The sequence below is a fragment of the Aquarana catesbeiana genome, linkage group LG10 (assembly GCF_042186555.1).
Source record: "Aquarana catesbeiana isolate 2022-GZ linkage group LG10, ASM4218655v1, whole genome shotgun sequence".
NCBI classification, from domain to species: Eukaryota; Metazoa; Chordata; class Amphibia; order Anura; family Ranidae; genus Aquarana; species Aquarana catesbeiana.
This window is the reverse complement of record NC_133333.1, coordinates 22,155,340-22,175,490: the sequence shown is the minus strand read 5'-3', so window position 1 is coordinate 22,175,490 and position 20,151 is coordinate 22,155,340. Positions and strand designations below refer to the sequence as shown.

Sequence of the window (20,151 nt, the reverse complement as noted above, 5' to 3'; positions counted from 1 at the left end):
GGGGGAACATGTATGAATAGAAAAAAAAGTTTGTAAAAAAACAAATTTTTTAAATGAGCAGCGATTTACTGATTCTTAAAGTGAAATAATAAAAATGAAAAATTCCTTTAAATATAGTGCCGGGGGGTCCCCTTACACTGCATTTAAAGTGGTGCATCTGTAACCTGTAAAGAACATGCTGCAGCAAAACTGATATATAAAGAAAAAAATATGACATTTAAATAGATTTTCCTGCAAGCTTTCTTTAATTTGTAAACAACAGCTTGGGGAGCCAGTCTGTACGATGAGGCCACAATTTAGCACATTTGGAACAAGATTAGAGATTTTTTTTGGATAAATTCTGGTGTCTCTTTGGCAGACTTTGGATGGAAATAACAAAGTTTTGCACCACAGTGAGCAAGCCTTATGTGATGAAGCCAAACTATAGTACACTCAGGCCCAAGCTCATGGGGGAACATGAATGGCAATTTGTTGTTTATCAGTGTTCTCCCCCCTCTGTAGGCTCATGTTACTCCCTTCCTCAACAATGCAGTTGACTCCTCCATAAATGATGCTAAGGCTTTGGCAGGAGTAGCTATGGACAAGGAGGCAGAATAAGCCGCTCTGGCAGCTGCGGTGGACTGCACACTAGTCTCTACTTGGATGACAGAGGATGAGGATGGTTTAGTAAGCCAGTCCACCGCCTCCTCTGTATGCTGTAGTTGGATAGCATGGGCAACATCACTAAACGGAGTAAATTATACCCTGCCTGAGGACTGACCACGTCCACCTTTGCCTGTGGACACATACACTGCAGGTCCCCTCACAGTGTCATTGGAACGTCTGCCTCTCCTTGTTGTCCTCCCAGACATGATGAAATGTAATAGAGACGGTCAAATGTGTATGTGGATGCACTTTAATCAATGGAAAGTGGTGTTTGGTGCACTTTAACTTCAGTACTCACTACACAGACACACTACTATATACTGCAGTAAAACTGCTCTGATGCACTTCGATATACTGCAGTAAACCTGCCCTGATGGACTTGACTATACTGCAGTAAACGTGAACTATCACACTACAATATACTGCCATAAACGTGCACTAATGCATTGGAATATGCTGCCGTAAACGTACACTAACGCACTGCACGATACTGCAGTAACTTAAACGTGCACTATGCAATTAACTGTAACGCAGTAAATGTGCACTAATGCAGTAAAAGTACCCTGACACACTACAATATAATGCAGTATCACTGCCTTGACACTCTACATTGACGCACTGCAATATACCGCAGTAAACCTGCCCTGACACACTAAACTGACACTAAGTTAAAAAAGAACGGTCACGCTGCACATCACTACATTTATACTAAAGCACACTAACTCACCAGTACGAGTGAGCAATGAACTCGTAGCAATGAACAGAGCTTTGTTCTATCTCTTTCCATGCCAATATCACACTGCATATGGCTGCTATGGGAGCAATATATTTATAGTGTGGGGTGGGACTAAGAGCAATGAGCCATGATTGGCGAGAGTCATCATGACAGTGTCCAATCATGGCTCTGACAGTGCTATGTGTCCTGATTAGGTAAAGCTTTCATTGCTTCAGCCAATCAGGGCTTCCAATGCACTGTGCAGTGGCGCAGTGCATTGTGGGGCTTTCGGCGGGCTGAACAAACATTTGAACGCCCTGACAATTCGAATGTTTGCCGAATGGGCCTACAGCCAATGTTCAGCATGAACTCATGCTCGGGCTGAACCATATGCCCATCATTAAGTTCTGCACTCCTGCTGTGCCCATTACTAATAAAGGACCATTATGATGATCGTAACAGAAGGTGCCAGACCACAGTGGCAGGAAAACTCAAAACTTCCTAGTTGACAGATCTCATGGTTGGAGTATCAAGTTATATAATAAGACAGACGTTGATACAGTCCACCATGTTCCAAATATAGATGAAATGTTGCTTCTAAATGGACTGACCATTTAACATTTCCAAATTGCACGCACCATCATTGCCAACATTTTTAGCTTCCTATAGCTACACCTTTGTAGCCAATGGCTAGGGTTTTTAATGTAATAATTTATTATCATTGTTTCTTAATCTAACATAACTGTGGGATACCCAACTTTCAAAATTTGACATATAACTAGCCTTTTTTTTTTTTTTTTTATCACAAGCAAGGATCGACTAACTAAATGCAACCTGTATAATGGGATCAGAAGATTTCCCACCAACCTGCACTCTCAGATCTATGGAGCTCAGTCACAAATGTTTATAATGTAAGGCAAAAAATCATAAAGTTCTCATGCAACCTTTCCCCACATGGGAAGCTCCATGTATTGATTTTATGTCAGACTTTAAGGCTGAGTTCACACCTATGCGAATTGGATGCCGATTCGCATGACATTTTAAAAAAACATTTATTTGAATGAGGCTGGTTCACATATCTGCGGTGCATTCGCATCCCGCATTGCCCAAAAAATGTGTGCGTTTTCTAGGCAGTGCGGTCCGGCTTAGGTGCGAATTCAGGCCCATTATCTTCTATGGGAACGCATCTGATTCGCAGATGTTGTGAACAGGATAAAATCCTGACCTGATCCTGAATGAATGAATGAATGAATAATTTGTAAAGCGCTACAAATTGCGAACTGAATCGCCTCAAGGCGCTAGATGTATTCTCTGTAGCCAGCTTCTAGAAAAGGAAGGTCTTTAGTTTTTTCCTGAAGGCCTGGTGGTTTTCTTCCATGCGGAGGTTGGTTGGGAGAGCATTCCATAGTCGAGGTCCTTGGACTGCAAATCTACGTTCTCCTTTAGCTTTGTAGCGGTATTTGGGAATGAGGAGGAGGTTTTGGTTAGCTGATCGAAGACTGCGATTCGGTGTGTAGTGTTTTATTTTTTCCCGGAGATATTGCGGAGCGTTTCCTTGTATGCATTTATGGGTGAGGCAGAGGGTCTTGAATGTGATCCGATTCTTCACCGTTAGCCAATGTAGGCTTTTTAGGGATGGGGAGATGGATTCCCAGGGCTTTTTCCCTGTTAACAGCCTTGCCGCCGTGTTCTGCATGAGTTGCAAGCGCGCAAGCTGGTATTGGGGTAGACCTACGTAGAGGGAATTTGCGTAGTCGAGTCGGGAATTGATGATCGTTCCCACAACTGCCGCTTTGTCCTCTTCTGGGATGAAGGGGATGAGTCTGCGAAGCAGGCGGAGGAGGTGGTGAGATCCGCTCACCACCGATCCTATTTGTGCATCCATTGTCATTCCTGAGTCAAAGATGACTCCGAGACTCTTGACTTTGGTGCTGGGGGAGATGGTCTGTCCGAGGATGGAGGGTGGTGTCCACGGAGTCTCAATTTTGGAATTTTTGTTGGCTTGCAGGAGAAGAAGTTCTGTTTTTGATTCGTTAAGTTTGAGGGAGCTAGCGGTCATCCAGTCATTGATTAAAGTGAGGCATTTCTGTAGTTGCTGATGATGATCTTTCTGTCCATTAATGCGAAAGTAGAGTTGGGTGTCCTGATGCAATCCTTACCTGATCCTGATCACAAACTGATGTGAAACGCTGAACAACTGATTTTTTTCTTCCCAGGGAAAACGGAGCTGGAATTTGCACCGGACTGGTGTAAACCCAGCCTAAAGAACTTTTAGACCGTTTAGTGTCCCTGTAAAGGGCCTCCCTGACCCAACAATACTTTGTACCTCTGTGAATCCACTAATGTCTCTGTTTTGGTTCTATGTTATTACTGAGTGCAAGCTCTAGACACATCTCAAATCCACTCCAGACACCTATGTGTGTTCCTTTCGCTTGCTCGCTGGGATTGCTCATGGCCTCCGGCCTCCTTAACCTTTGTTGGTTCCCGTTGTGATGCTGCTGTTCCCTTGACTGACACTTCAGTGAACTTGATGTTCTGCTGGTTCTATCTCTCCAGAGATACAAGAGAGGCCACCCTCATCATTTCAGTCTCCTATCAGGTATGTGACAGTATGGCATATCTGCCTTTGCATAATGCAGAAGATGACCTGGTTGATATGGGCACCACTTCTGCCTTATCCCAGCCCTACTGTTGTTGCCCAGTTGGGTCTTGGTAAACAAGTGAATGCACAAGCTACTTCTTACCTCCTCACCAGGACACCCTGTTCAGCAGCTCAGTTGCCCCCGCTGGGTACACATAGAACCCAATAATATGTGGAACCAAATTCCAACAAGTGCATTGGGAATGATGAAATTATTTAATTATAAAGGAAACCTTACGCAAATATGCGTCCCCACTGAACTGATATATGAACGAAAAAAAAAATAAATGATCAAGCTTCGAGGGTTGTAGCCTGGGGTCACAGAGACCCCAAATTTGGGGGGTAGGTAGCTGAAGTCCTACCCCACCACTGGTCAATTTGGGGCTCCTACGACCTGTGGTTCCGGAGATACGGGGCTCCTTGCGCAGCCTGTCAGAAGCTACATACAAAGCGGCCAGTTTAAATACAAGTTGACACACTCTGTTTGCAGCAGACAGAGGCTGAGCTCACAGTGCCTCTCCTCACTTCTTGTCAGAGGCACTGAGCTCAATGGACAGCTTGGAGCCTTGGACCAATGGGAAAGCACCATTATCCCCAGCTGTCCAATAAAAATGCTGCAGTGGAGGCACGCCTCCACTGCAGGGGGGCATGTGTCTAAAAGATAAATACTCCCTTCCAGCCCAGCCCTCTAAACTACAAGGAAAAAGCATGTGTTTATGGGTGTAAGATTTACCTACAATCCCATGTTTTTTTCACATAGTTAATAGGGAGAATGAGAATCTGCTGCTGCTGAAAAGGTACAAGCTAAATCATATAGTGTTATGCTATATGTTATAAGATAATAATTTATTATTTATCTTTTTACTGGGAAATTACGGGTTGGAAGTTATAACTTCAAACTTCAGTAATTTGTCCGTTAAGCCACCTGCTTGAGTACAGTTTTTGAAAATATAGTAAATTACCTTATAAACAATATACAGCAAAACCTTGGTTTGAGAGCGTTTTGCAAGACAAGCAAAATTTAAGTATGCAGGCATCCGTGGTAAAGATGTCTACATAGAGCGCCCCCCCACCACCATCGACGTTGTCCCTTCCACGCTGCACTCCACGAGTGTTTCAAGCCTTGCTTTCAGATCGCTCTACTGCAGGGTAGTCTTCCCGGTCACGATTACAGACTGACAGAGGTGAGAGTCGGCGGTGCGGGGGATGGTCTATGTGGACAGCTTTACCCCGGATGCCTGCATACTTAGATGTGCCAGTTTTAATCATCAACCATGTGAGTTGCTAAATGTTGTACCTTCATTAAATGTAACAATATTTCTACACTTAGAGGCGCCTCTCTTTTATACTCTGGATTTTGCTTCTAATCCCCTTGTGGAGGCTTCCATTTGTGGATGGACATTTTATGGTTACACAACCTGGTCACATTGCTATAATCTTTTTATATGGACTATAAACTGAAGGACCTTTGAATAAATGGTTGTGGAATGAATCATTTGAGTTTCCATTATCTCTTATGGGGAAATTCGCTTTGATATACGAGTGCTTTGGATTACAAGCATGTTTCTGGAACGAATTATGCTCGAAATCCAAGGTATAATAATTATTTGTATATTACTTATGGTAATTAACCCCTTGCCACCCAGGCCAATTCTGACTCTTCTCTCTTATATGTAAAAATCATAATTTTTTTCTAGAAAATTACTCAGAACCCCCAAAGATTATATATACCGTACTTATCGGCGTATAACACGCACCGGCATATAACACGCACCCCAATTTAAGAGGGAAGTTTAAGGAAAAAACCTTTTTTTTCAAATAAACCACTTTGAAGCAAAATAATGAGCAGTGCCAATCAATGCAGCCTGATTAGTGCCCATCTGCAACCTCTAGGCCACCTCTGTGCCCATCTGCAGCCTGATCTGTGCCCATCCAATGCAGCCTGATGCCTATCTGCAGCCTCACCATCTCTCATGCAGTGCAGGAAATCAGGAGGGGGACGAGTGCCGCCGGAATCACCGAACCGTCATCTTCTGTTTACAGTACTCGGCTCTCACACACACTCACACACGTCCCGCCTCTGCCATCGCCATTGGACCAGCTCCTGTGATTGACAGAACAGTGGTTCAGTGGCAGAGGCAGGACATGTGTGTGATGTCAGAGCTGAGTAAACAAGACATGACGGCGCGGTGATTCCGGCGGCGCTCGTGAACAAGACATGATGGCTCGGTGATTCTGGCAGCGCTCGTGAACAAGACATGATGGCTCGTGATTCCAGCAGCGCTCGTGAACAAGACATGATGGCTCAGTGATTCTGGCAGCGCTCGTTAACAAGACATGACGGCTCGGTGATTCCGGCAGCGCTCGTGAACAAGACATGATGGCTCGGTGATTCTGGCAGCGCTCGTTAACAAGACATGACGGCTCGGTGATTCCGGCAGCGCTCGTGAACAAGACATGATGGCTCGGTGATTCTGGCAGCGCTCGTTAACAAGACATGACGGCTCGGTGATTCCGGCAGCGCTCGTGAACAAGACATGATGGCTCGGTGATTCTGGCAGCGCTCGTTAACAAGACATGACGGCTCGGTGATTCCGGCAGCGCTCGTGAACAAGACATGATGGCTCAGTGATTCCGGCGGCGCTCGTGAACAAGACATGACGGCTCAGTGATTCCGATCCCTCCTTCTCCGAGGTAGGCTATCGAGGTATAACACGCACCCCTGATTTTCCCCCTATTTTCAAGGGGAAAAAGTGCATGTTATACGCTGATAAATACGGTATTTTTAATTTTTTTTAGCAGACACCCTAGAGATTAAAATGGTGTTTGTTGCAACTTTTTATTTCACATGGTATTTGCGCAGCAATTTTTTAAACAGCGTTTTTTTTTGGAAAGAAACAATTTCATGAATAAAAAAAAAAAGTTAGCCCGATTTTTTTTTTTTTTGAAAAAAACATGAAAGATGTTACGCCGAGTAAATAGATACCTAATGTGTTACACTTTACAATTGTGCACACTTGTGGAATGGCGCCAAACTTCAGTACTTATAAATCTTTATAGTCAACGCTGTAAAAATCTGTACAGGTTACATGTTTAGAGTTACAGAAGAGGTCTGGTGCTAGAATTATTGCTCTCACTCTAACGATTGCAGCGTATGTAACCTGTGTGTATCCGACTCTGATAATAGTCAGTGCCTCACCAGCCACTGACCCCACCGCACGTCCCTGGGTTTGATCTAGGTCAGTGCCAGGGTTAGTGTTTGGGTCAAAGGTCAGGGTCAATATTTTTTTTTTTTTATGTGTCAGTTTGTATCAGTGTGTTTTACGTAGGATAAAAAAGCAAAATGCGCACTATTGTTTTTGGGTTGTACTACGGGTACAAACAACTGCTAACATACACATATGTGGTATCGCTGTGATCATCAGGATCAGGAGAATTTCATCTGTGTTGTTCTTTGCTGGAAGGTTATGGTAGTAGCAAGAAATATACAGCTACATTTAAAAAAAATGATTTTTTTTTTTTTTACTATTTTGGGCCAGTTTTACTTTGATAATAAATAAAAAAAAATCAGTATAATCCACCTGGATGCACAAAGTAGTTGTATAATTTTGGTACATTTGTTCTCTTTTAGGTCAATCTTTGAAGTGTGATGATATGCACAGTTTAACAAACACATGTCAAAATTGCAAAATTGTGCTTAAGCATTTAGATTTGTTTTACCTTTAGACACGAAGGGGTTAAAGTGATTGTATGCGATCACCTTGTAAAACAACCCATTCAGTTTAAAATAGAAATGAAAGGCAAAACATTTGTTTATAAATATAAAAAAACATTATAAATACCCTTTTTCCTCACTTTTCTCCCCAGTGAATGGCCGGGGACAAGTCTGATCATTGGAGGAGAGAAGGCTGAGTTCTAAGCATAGAGAATTGACCATGGTGTGCTATCCTGCTTAGTGTGGTCAGTTTTCATTAGGAAAACAGAGGGACTGGCAATACATATATACAGGGATTTCACACAAAGGAAGCAATACAAAGAGAACAGAAGACTTTTTTTATACAAATACATGGGACAGAAGGCACATATCAGGAATATGAAGTGTTGGGTTTACGTATTACTTAACGGGTAACCCTATTTTCATGGGGGAAAAAAATAACAAATAAAGAAAAAATAATATAGCGTATACAAAAGTCATATTGTAATTTAATTTTTATTAAAAGTACCTTTCGTTTTCAGTCTGCAGTCGCTGTAATTTTCTTAGAATGCAATGTAATATGGCTACCTGCAAGTGTATACAGAATATGTACAGAACGACCCCCAGACACATAATTTCCTGCTTGTGTGATTGGCTCACCAATTGTCCCAGAAGTCTACACTAAGATACAAGTCAGATTTCAGGCATCCTCTTCAACAAAAACTTCATTTTTGATGTGATACTCCCAATAGGAAATCACAGCTGAAGGGATGCAGAACCAGCAGCTTTACTCATTGGAGCCCTGCAGGTGCACAGCTGATTGATAATTATGAAACCACTCCCATTAGACTCACTTTCCCACATGGGCTCAGAAAAACACACAGTGATTTCTTCAGAATAAAAAAAAGTAAGAATCTGCAACAAAGTTAGTTAAAATGCTTGTAATGTACATAGATCACCCAGAAAGAAATGTTTTTTTTTTTTTCTCAACAAAAGTGGAGTTACGCTTTAAGTTAATATGTATGGCCTTACAGTCAAAGAGACACGGTCACCTCGGTAACAAGAGAAAAGTGGCCACCGATACCCTTCTACTCACCTTACCAGTGCTCCCCCACCATTCTTTCTTCTGTCGGAGCCAGCACTATCCCTAGTGTCAGCTAACGTTGGACTCTAGGGAGAATGGTGGCGTCACTCCCATGGCATAACTCCCAACTTTCTGAGATGGGAAAGAGGGAACACAACATGGCACAAAATATGCTACCACACCCCCAGTTACTTGGACCATGGAAAGTTAATATGCAGCAAATGATTTCTTCACTACGTTTCCTTTATGCCAGATTTTCATAACAAATGCAATAATTTAGAGACTGGGTGAAAGATGTATTTCAGTGGCGGCTGGTGCTCAACATTTTTTTGGGGGGTGCAAACAAACTGAAAAATTCTGAAGAAAAACCCCAATTACAGCCTCACTGTGCCCCTTTAAACGCCACCACTGTGCCCATCAAACGCAGCCACTGTGCCCATCAAACGCAGCCACTGTACCATTAAACGCAGCCACTGTGCCCATCATATGCCGCCACTGTGCCATCAAATGCAGATACTGTGCCCATCAAACGCAGCTACTGTGCCATCAAATGCTGCCACTATGCCATCAAATGCTGCCACTGTGCCCCATCTAATACAGCTACTGTGCCCATCTTATGCAGCCACTGTGCCCATCTTATGCAGCCACTGTGCCCCATCAAATGCAGCCTCACTGTGCCCCATCAAATGCACCCTCAATGTGCCCATCATATGCAGCCTCACTGTGCCCCATCAAATGCAGCCTCACTGTGCCCATCATATGCAGTCTCACTGTTCCCATCAAACGCAGCCACTGTGCCCATCAAACGCAGCAACTGTGCCCATCAAATGCCGCCACTGTGCTCATCAAACGCAGCCACGGTGCCCATCAAACGAAGCCACTGTGCCCATCAATTGCTGCCACTGTACCATCAAATGCAGCCACTGTGCCCATCATATGCCGCCACTGTGCCATCAAATGCAGACACTGTGCCCATCAAACGCAGCCACTGTGCCATATGAAATTCTCCCACTGTGCCATCAAATGCTGTCACTATGCCATCAAATGCTGCCACTGTTCCCCATCTTATGCAACCACTGTGCCCATCTTATGCAGCCACTGTGCCCCATCAAATGCTGCCACTGTGCCCCATCTTATGCAACCACTGTGCCCATCTTATGCAGCCACTGTGCCCCATCAAATGCAGCCTCACAGTGCCCCATCAAATGCAGCCTCACTGTGCATCATCAAATGCAGCCTCACTGTGCCCATCAAACGCAGCCACTGTGCCATATCAAATTTTCCCCACTGTGCCATCAGATGCTGCCACTGTGCCCCATCAAATACAGCTACTGTGCCCATCTTATGTAGCCACTGTGCCCATCTTATGCAGCCACTGTGCCCCATCAAATGCAGCCTCACTGTGCCCATCATATGCAGCCTCACTGTGCCCCATCAAATGCAGCCTCGCTGTGCCCCATCATATGCAGCCTCACTGTGCCCCATCATATGCAGCCTCATTGTGCCCCATCAAATGCAGCCCCACTGCGCCCCATCATATGCAGCCACTGTGCCCATCTTATGCAGCCACTGTGCCCCATCATATGCAGCTTCACTGTGCCACATCAAATGCAGCCTCACTGTGCCCCATCAAATGCAGCCTCACTGTGCCCCATCAAATGCAGCCTCACTGTGCCCCATCATATGCAGCCTCACTGTGCCCATCATATGCAGCCTCACTGTGCCCATCATATGCAGCCTCACTGTGCCTCATCAAATGAAGCCTCACTGTGCCCCATCAAATTCAGCCTCACTGTGCCCCATCATATGCAGTCTCACTGTGCCCCATCATATGCAGCCTCACTGTGCCCCATCATATGCAGCCTCACTGTGCCCCATCAAATGCAGCCTCACTGTGCACCATCATATGCAGCCTCACTGTGCCCCATCAAATGCAGCCTCACTGTGCCCAATCATATTCAGCCTCACTGTGCCCCATCAAATGCAGCCTCACTGTGCCCCATCAAATGCAGCCTCACTGTGCCCCATCATATGCAGCCTCACTGTGCCGCATCATATGCAGCCTCACTTACTTACCTTACAGGCAGCTCTGCTCAGGCCGTGCTTTCCACGGAGCTGTTGACGTCACTTACCTCCCTCTAGAACAGGGAACCCGAAAGTAACCTCTTAACTTGAACAACGAGCCTAGTCTGCGCCACTGGTGTATTTACTTACTTTTGATAAAAAGCACATTATTAATAGAGGTCTACACATCAAGCCAAAAAAGAGGGACAACTAAGGAGGAACGAAGAACAGAGGAACTTGGTTCCAAAAGAAGAAAGAAACCACCTATTTGCTGAGAAACTGCGTCTCCAATGTGTGTTGTCAACATCCCTTAATTTAGTATGTAGAACGAAAAAGTACCCCCCGGTACTGTGGGACTTTAAGGGCAAACTATAATGACATTTTACATTAAAACATGAAAAAAGTTTTATTTAAGGTATTAAGAACATTTTGGTGCAAACATCACAATAGAAAAACATGATCCATAATACAAATGATGATACCAGGCTCATAAGAAGCCAATATAAAAGCATAGAATGTTGCTTCTCATGCATCCCGACGCGTTTCGGGAATCTCAAAGTATATCCCTTCTTCAGGGGCATTGGGAAGACCATAGATTTGAAGATACTCAATACTGCATCATATCAAAAATAGAGAATTCCTTAAAGGAAAATACAAGATGAAGCTGAATAAGATGGAAGCTTTCCTGTCGTTGTACCGACCAAATGAATGAAAGGACAGCAGCCACCCCAAAGAGCAAGGATTGAAGGCTTTACAAATGTATCCGTGGATTGACAAGAGGGACTTAGGAGGGTGGGTATACATATAAGTAAGGTTTGTGTGGTTTAAATCCAAAAAAATCCTGTGTTCGTACAGGTCTCCAGAGCAGCATCAGTTTTATACATCAAGCCTAAAAAGAGGAACGAGGGACAGAAGGACTTGGTTTCAAAAGAGGAGCATTCCCTCCAAATGAAGGACAGTTGGTTGCTATGCTTTGATCATGTGATAGTAGTGGTCAGGCCTAGTGATTGGCTGCCAGATCTGGGTAAAGCCACCTGGGAGCAGGTCACATGCTCCCTCATATGTTCATCAGCTGAGATAGCAGAAGGATTAGTGAGGGAAAGCTGGCAAACTGGTATCTGTGGATTCAGTTTGACTCGTTGCACGTCCACTACCATTTTGACCTAAATGGATAAAATTACAGTGTCTCTATAACTAGCCTTTGTTCAATGATTTCACACGCTATGTTGATTTTCTTCTTTACATTTGCAGTTTGCTGGTGAGATACAACTGTTAATCAATGTATCCACCCATTAATTAAAAGCATGATCATTTTATTGGGTTTATGCAATAGATAAACTAAAGTGTAAAGTGTGGTAACTCATTGGGTCCAGTTTGCCAAAGGAAAGTCACTGGAAGAATATTTTGGATTGGGTAATACCATTGCCTATGGGTGTCATTACATTGTGCACATAACAGAATAGCTCTGAGCTGGCATTTTTTAATATTATGTTTACTGTGGCTAATGTCCAAATTGCACATTAGTGTGAGCCAAGAGAGGATAAGAACTGAGAACGTCTTTCATGACTTTAGTTTCGTTTCTTCTAAGTTTTCATCTTGTTATATGAAAAAGCATTTCATACCTTAAGTTTCATTTCCTGCAAATTTTGATATAATTATAACCTCTCCTTTTCTTCTTATGCCCCTCCCAATCCTTCCTGTAGATTTTTTTTTATATAGATCCTGTATAAATGAAGGTAATCAGCCGGGGTACTTTATCTTAACCAGCCTTCAAAAAACCCACCTAGTCTACAACGTATCTCCTAATGATGTTTCTTTTGGAATTTGTGGTGCTTTTCTCTACCCTTGCATCAACAGGTAAGTGGAAGTAAACACATGTGTTCCATGTATATACAAAGTAGCCTGTGCATAATACAAAATCGTGGGGATACTAGTTGCATATCTCCCAACTTTGTGAGATGGGGATCTGTGAGGATGCATGCACAAAAAATGATTAAATCCATTGGTTTTTGATTTTTTTTTTTAACAAAAATTTTTCTTTATTTCAGTTTTCTAAAATAACATATAGAATACTTTAAAGGTGTTATAACAAGTTTAGTGCAGTAAAATAGTTAAATAAAACATTTTTATAGAGATTCTTACATCAGGCTAAAAGGAGGGATAACTGCGGGGGGAAGAGAGACATAGGGATTTGGTTCCTAAAGAGGGACAGTCAAATGAGGGATAATTGGGTGGTACAGTATTATGCAAAAGTTTTAGGCATGTATGAAGAAATGCTGTAAAGTAAGAATTCTTTCAAAATATGTTTTTTTTTATTGTTTATTTTTATTAACTTACAAAATGCCAAGTGAATTCATAAGAAAAATCCAATCAATATTTGGCGTGACCACCCTTTGCCCTCAAACCTACATCAATTAGTCTAGGTACTCTCGCACACAATTTTTGAAGGAACTTGTCAGGTAGGTTGTTCCAAACATCTTGGAGAACTAACCACAGATCATCCATGGATGTAGTCTGCCTCAAATCCTTCTGTCTCTTCTGTTTCTATTGTTTTTATTAAAGTTTAGAAATATACTTGTACAATGAACCGAGGTAGAGCATTTCACAAAGGCTTGTACCAAAGTTACAATGCAGAGATTGCTCCCTTCTGTCTCTTCATGTAATCCCAGACAGACTCAGTGATGTTGAGATCATGTGGGGGTCAAACCATCACTTCCAGGACTTCTTTATCCTGAAGATAGTTCTTAATGGCATTGGCTGTATTTTTGGGGTGGTTGTCCTGCTGCAGAATAAATATGGGGCCACTCACACCCTCACTGGGATTACAGAGAGAGAAGGATTTGAGGCACTTTACATCCATGGAGGATCTGTGCTTAGTTCTCCAAGATGTTTGGAACAACCTACGTGCCGAGTTCCTTCAAAAACTGTGTGGAGGTCTACCTAGAAGAATTGATGCTGATTTAAGGGCAAAGGGTGGACCCACCAAATATTGATTTGATTTGTATTTCTCCTCTTTTCATTTACTTTCCATTTTGTTAATTGATAAAAATAAGCTATTAACACTTCTATTTCTAAAAAATATTCTTCATTTACAGCATTATTTCACACCTGCCTAAAACTTTTGCACAATACTGTATGTACTGTATTTTTTGGCTGTCATGGCTGATGCACTTGTGTATGCGCATATTCTTTTGTAAATCAGGTTATTTGTATTTTTGAAAAACTGCTACAGGTGTAGCTAAAACAAAACCTGCAATTGTGAGCCTTGCCTAACTGTTGTAACTGAAACAGAAACTAGATGTTCTTGGCAAGTATTTTGGCAGCCTGGCGTGTTAGTGATAAGAGTGAAATTCATACTGCTGGATTATTCAAATGTATGTGCAGGCAAAACTTTCTTCCTACATTCGAACTCCAGGTATGGTTTTTGTTGTATGGTAACATTGGTCCAATTTGGACCTATGTACAGTGGAGAAAAAATTATTTGATCCCCTGCAGATTTTGTAAGTTTGCTCTCTTAGGGTGTTCTTAGCATCATAGCCGGAATTTTTCTTCCTTCAAACCTGGCGAGTCACCCTCCTCAAGAAGGCACATGTACAGTCATGCCGATGAACATCTAAACGATTTAGAGAAGGATTGGGAAAAAGTGCTGTGGTCAGATGAGACCAAAATTGAGCTCTTTGGCATTAACTCGCCGTGTTTGGTAGAAGAAAAATGTTCACTATTACCCTAAGAACACCATCCCTACAGTCAAGCATGGAGGTGGAATCATGCTTTGGGGCTGTTTCTCTGCTAAAGGTACAGGCCAACTTTTTCCGTATTGAGGGGCAAATGGATGGGGCCATGTATTGTAAAATCTTGGATGAGAACCTTCTTCTCTCAGCCAGAATACTGAAGGTGGGTCATTGATGGGTCTTCCAGCGTGACAATGACCCAAAACATACCACCAAGGCAAAAAAGGAGTGGCTGAAGAAGAAGCACATTAAGGTCATGGAGTGGCCTAGTCAGTCTCCAGACCTTAATCCTATAGAAAATTTATGGAGGGAGCTGAAACTTAGAGTTGCCAAGCGACAGCTAAGAAACTTTAAGGATTTAGAGAAGATCTGTAATGAAGAGTCAGAGTGGGCCAAAATCCATCCTGAAAGGTGTGAAAACCTGGTCACCAACTACAAGAAACATCTTACCTCTGTGCTTGCCAACAAGGGTTTCTCCACCAAGTACTAAGTCGTGTTTTGCTTGGGGATAGAATACTCACTGAATTTCAACTTCATTTATAACATTTGTTTTTCTGGTTGATATTCTGTCTCTATCATTTAAAATACACCTATGATAAAAATTATAGAACCTTCATTTCTTTGTAAGTGGGCAAACTTACAAAATCTACAGGGGATCAAATAATTATTTTCCCCACTTTAATTTAATATATTCCATAAATTCAGGACCACTATGGAAGCTGACAATCAGTGTGGTAGTTGAGGATTCTACAGCGATCATTTCGGTCTTCACATCCCTGTCCTGGGTGGTTGTCCTTCTGCATAGTGAACACAGGAGGGGTTGCTTGATTGGCATGACCACCATTAAAGGAATGTCTTGAGTTTTTTCAATGAATACAAGGCATTCTCCGGTTGTGGGGAGGTGGGCAGTGATGTCTATCCAAAGAGACAGCCGTAGTCGAAACAGCTTGCTTTGAGGTAGAGCTTGTCTGATTGAATCCTCAGAGTGTAGAAGTACAGAAAGGAGCACAAATAGTTGGTAAAAAGTCATTTAAACAGTCAAATGCTTTTGGGGAGACACTACATCCCTTCATCAGGGCTCAATGTAGGCATATAAGACTTTGATGGGCTCAGAGAAAACAGTGACTTCACAGATCTATATTAGAACAAGTATTGAACTAGTCATATGGAGTAACAACTGGACCAAAGTCAACTGTGGTCACGTTTTTATTCCACTGGAGAGTTTAATACTAGTTCTAATATAGATCTGTGAAGTCACTGTTTTCTCTGAGCCCATCAAAGTCTTATATGCCTACATTGAGCCCTGATTAAGGGGGGGGGGGGGGGTATATTCTTCTTTGAATCTTGGTGTACTTTGTGTATTTCTTCCAGGTCTGTGCAGTCATCAGGTGCAAGACTTTGACTTCCTGTAATAAAAACCTCTCCCTGCTGCTCTCTCCTCATGCAGGGTGACGGGTCTTGTCTCCGCCCCCCTCCTGTAGTCTTCTGCAGGCAGCCTGCAGTGTGTGGAGCCTGCTGGGTCCCTCCCACATTTCTGTTCTCTGCACAGGCTATGTACAGCACAGTGATGATGCCACTGATCTATTTACAATTTAATATCTGGGTTTGCAAAGGCATGCCATGCACACAAAGGGGATGCATATCGTTTGTTGCAATTAAGTAATTATATTTAAATGAAGCTCTTTTTAGCTTTGATGATTTTTCTTATTTTTTAAATTGCTGTGGCTCAATCCTAAGGGCTATCACCAGCTTAAATCAGTAAGGAATGGGAAACATTTAACAGCTTCATTTTCCTAGATTGCAATCTCTTTAAAGCCTTCCGCTTGTCATTTACCTATCATTCCCCATCTCACCTGCAGCTGTAAATACACTATATTGTCAAAAGTATTGGGACGCCTGCCTTTACACACACATGAACTTTAATGGCATCCCAGTCTTAGTTCGTAGGGTTCAATATTAAGTTGGCCCACCCTTTGCAGCTATAACAGCTTCAACTCTTCTGGGAAGGCTGTCCACAAGGTTTAGGAGTGTGTCTATGGGAATGTTTGATCATTCTTCCAGAAGAGCATTTGTGAGGCACTGATGTTGGATGAGAAGTCCTGGCTTGCAGTCTCCACACTAATTCATCCCAAAGGTGTGCTGTCGGGTTGGGATCAGGACTCTGTGGAGGCCAGTCAAGTTTCTCCACCCCAAACTAGCTCATTCATGTCTTTATGGACCTTGCTTTGTGCATTGGTCCAAATCATTTGGTGTGGGGTTGTTTTTTTGTTGCTGCTCAGTCATGTTGGAACAGGAAGGTGCCATCCCCAAACTGTTCCCACAAAGTTGGGAGCATGAAATTGTCCACAATGTCTGATGCCTTAAGTGTTCCCTTCACTGGAACTAAGGGGCCAAGCCCAACCCCTGAAGCCAACCCTACAACATAATCCCCCCTCCACCAAATGATTTGGACAAGTGCACAAAGCAAGGTCCGTAAAGACATGGGTGAGGGAGTTTGGGGTGGAGGAACTTGACTGGCCTGCGCAGAGTCCTGACCTCAACCCGGTAGAACACCTTTGGGATAAATACAGGAGGAGACTGCGAGCCAGTCCTTCTCATAAAAAATATATCCTAAGATGAGCTTCTGCGCTACTAAAGTGAATACTATGTGAAATGCTGCAAAATCAAAAAAGTGAACACCACTCACTAACTATAATCTAAAAATACCACAATCAACAATTGTGCCTGTGATTTTGCGCAAAACAGAATAAAATGAATAATCAATAAATAATAAATATGCATAGGTGATAAATCATATAAAAATCAAATAGTCCATAAGTGAATATCCGTGACTGTAGTGCAAATCAATCAAATGAATATGATGCGTGAATATTCTATACAGTGAAACATCAAAAGTGCAAAGTGCGTTGATAGTAGATCTCGTGACTTTCGTGGTGTTGGACACCAAAATAGTGCCTTTATGTATCCATTCAGGACTGTGCTTGTTTCAATCCAACCTGTGTAGTTGTTCTGGTGCGTCTATGGGGAGATGGCGTTCTCTCCGGTATATGGACTCCACATATGGGGGGTAATCAAAAAGGAGGATACGCCAATAGGGTGATAACGTTAAAGCCAAAGATTTTATTTAAAAATATCTGCTTACATAGAGGTAGGAGAAGTAGCGTTGAAACAGCGATAAACACAGTGTGTTTACAATCCCCGCTACGTCACTTTCGGTCCGCGCTGTTGTGTATCCGGTTATGTCCTACGCGTTACGTCATATCACATGACTTCCTCAGGGCACCGGATTGGTTGTTACCATAGTGTATTTATATAGTGGGGACAGGAAGTGTACTTGACACCATTTTATTGTAGACCAAATGTGTGCCAATCCCGCGGCCATCATAGAGAGGATGGACTCGCTAATGCTTTGTGAATAAAGTTTCCATGTATTCATACAAAACAGTAAAAAAAGGTTTGCAGCAGAGGTTTTTAAAGTTGTTTATGTTGGTACTGGTGACGTTAATCGAATCGGTCTCCGTTCTGGTGGCGATCATGCTTCATTTACAATGGATCATACATGTTACCAATTATATAATTGATAAGATTGTAAGATACGTATTAGGGTTGTCCCGATACCACTTTTTTAGGACCGAGTACAAGTACCGATACTTTTTTTTCAAGTACTCGCCGATACCGATTACCGATACTTTTTTTTTTTAATGTCACGTAACAGTGTTTTGTTTTTTTTTCGGGGGGGTGAACGGTGTATGTGTGTGTGGTTTTTTTTTTTTTTTTTTTTTTTTTTTACAATTTTTATTTTTTACAATAATATTTTTTTTATTCTTTATTGCAATATGTGTGTTTTTTTTTTTTTTTAATCAGCCCTGTTGGGGGGCTTTGGTGAGATATCAGGGGTCTTAACAGACCTCTGATATCTCCCCCTTGAGACAGAGAAAGAGACAGAGGATAGAGATTCCCCAGTCCCTTTCTCTGCAGCCTCAGCTGCACTGAGAATGAATGGAGAGAAGACAGCGGCTCCTCTCCATTCATAAACTGACACATCGTAATCACAGGAGATTACAATGTTTCAGTTATGTGAATGGACAGAGTCAGCTGACTCTGTTCATTCACAAAGGAAGGAGGAGGAGGACAGCAGAACGGAGGGGACAGAGGAGAGGCACAGCAGAATGGAGGGGACAGAGGAGAGGGGGACAGCAGAGAGGCACAGCAGAACGGAGGGGACAGCGGAGGGGGACAGGGAAGGAGAGGGGAACGGCGGAACGGAGGGGGACAGAGGAACGGAGGGGGACAGCGGAGGGGGACAGAGGAACGGAGGGGGACAGCGGAGGGGGACAGAGGAACGGAGGGGGCATGGAGGAGGATGCAGTGACAGTCAGCAGTGACCGATCACCGCTGTATGTCACTAGAGCCGCTGAAAGCCGCGGGGGGAGAAGCTTGTAACTCCCCCACGCGCCGATCACCGCTGACTTCCAGGTATCGGGGGAAGCATTGGGAGCATTTGCCCGAGTACAAGTACTCGGGCAAATGTTCGGTATCGGTACCGATACTAGTATCGGTATCAGGACAACCCTAATACGTATTATTCGTAAATATACCCCGTATTGTAGCTGACAAAATAAATAAGGTAAAACACTGAACGGTTTGCTATAAAGTAAAGTGTGTTAAGAGTTACTTTAATATAGGATATTGTTAAAAATATGTAAAAAATATAAGAATTAAAATATAAAAATATAAAAAAATTGAATGTTAAAAATTGAATATAAAAAAGGCGAACTTAATAATAAAGATGATATTTGATAAAAACTCCTCAGATTGAATCATGCGACTGGGTCATGCGATGATACGAGCAGGAAAATGTTATATATAATAATGCACACTGGAAGTGATATATTGGGTTTACAGAGGAAAAATTGTGGATAGCTAAAAATCACTTATAAAACAGTTTAAGTCGAATTCTATATTTAACCCTTCCGGCGCTAGTGTCCTCATTCTATGTATCCCCTTAGACTCATTCTGACTGAGTGTTCAGATTTTGTGGTCCCCTCTCCATGATTTGTTGTATTTTTCAATACCCCAAAATAACAATCCTGTGGGATCTTTATTATGTACCAGCGCAAAGTGCTTGGATACGTTATGTTTTGGGCATCCCTTTAAAATGTTTTTAACATGTTCCTTGATTCTAATTTTGAGTGCTCTCTTTGTCCTCCCTACGTACTGTAAGTTACAGGAACATTGTAAAATGTACACTACCCCCTCTGTGTGGCAATTGATGAAATCTTTTATTGGGTAAGTGTTTCCTGTGCTGGTTGCCTTAAATTCATGTTTTTTACCCTGAAATTTTTTTGCATGCGTGCATGCATAACAGTATTTGCATGGATAAAACCCTTTGCCATTAAAAAATGAAAATTTATTTTTAGGGGGTGGTTCCACCACATTTTTGAAAATGATATCTCTCAGAGTAGGTGCTCTTTTATAAATAATCGCTGGTTTCTCTGGTAATATTTTTTGTAGATGTTTGTCTTCCTTTAAGATGTGCCAATGTCTCCGAATTATCTTTTCTATATCTTTAAATTG

At 42.5% G+C, this 20,151-nt stretch overlaps 1 protein-coding gene across 2 annotated transcripts in view; it reads left to right on the top strand.

The window, feature by feature from the left end:
* Positions 1-12,101: 12,101 nt before the first annotated feature.
* The window catches only part of LOC141110444 (phospholipase A2 inhibitor NAI-like), a 41,658-nt gene continuing 33,608 nt past the window's right edge, over positions 12,102-20,151 (top strand). Inside the window, exon 1 of one of the 2 annotated variants that reach the window (XM_073601792.1) lies at positions 12,102-12,700. In XM_073601792.1, coding sequence (XP_073457893.1) covers positions 12,649-12,700 — 52 coding nt within the window. In that variant the 5' untranslated portion in view covers positions 12,102-12,648. The remainder of the gene's footprint in view (positions 12,701-20,151) is intronic. The other variant, XM_073601791.1, reaches the window with a different exon arrangement.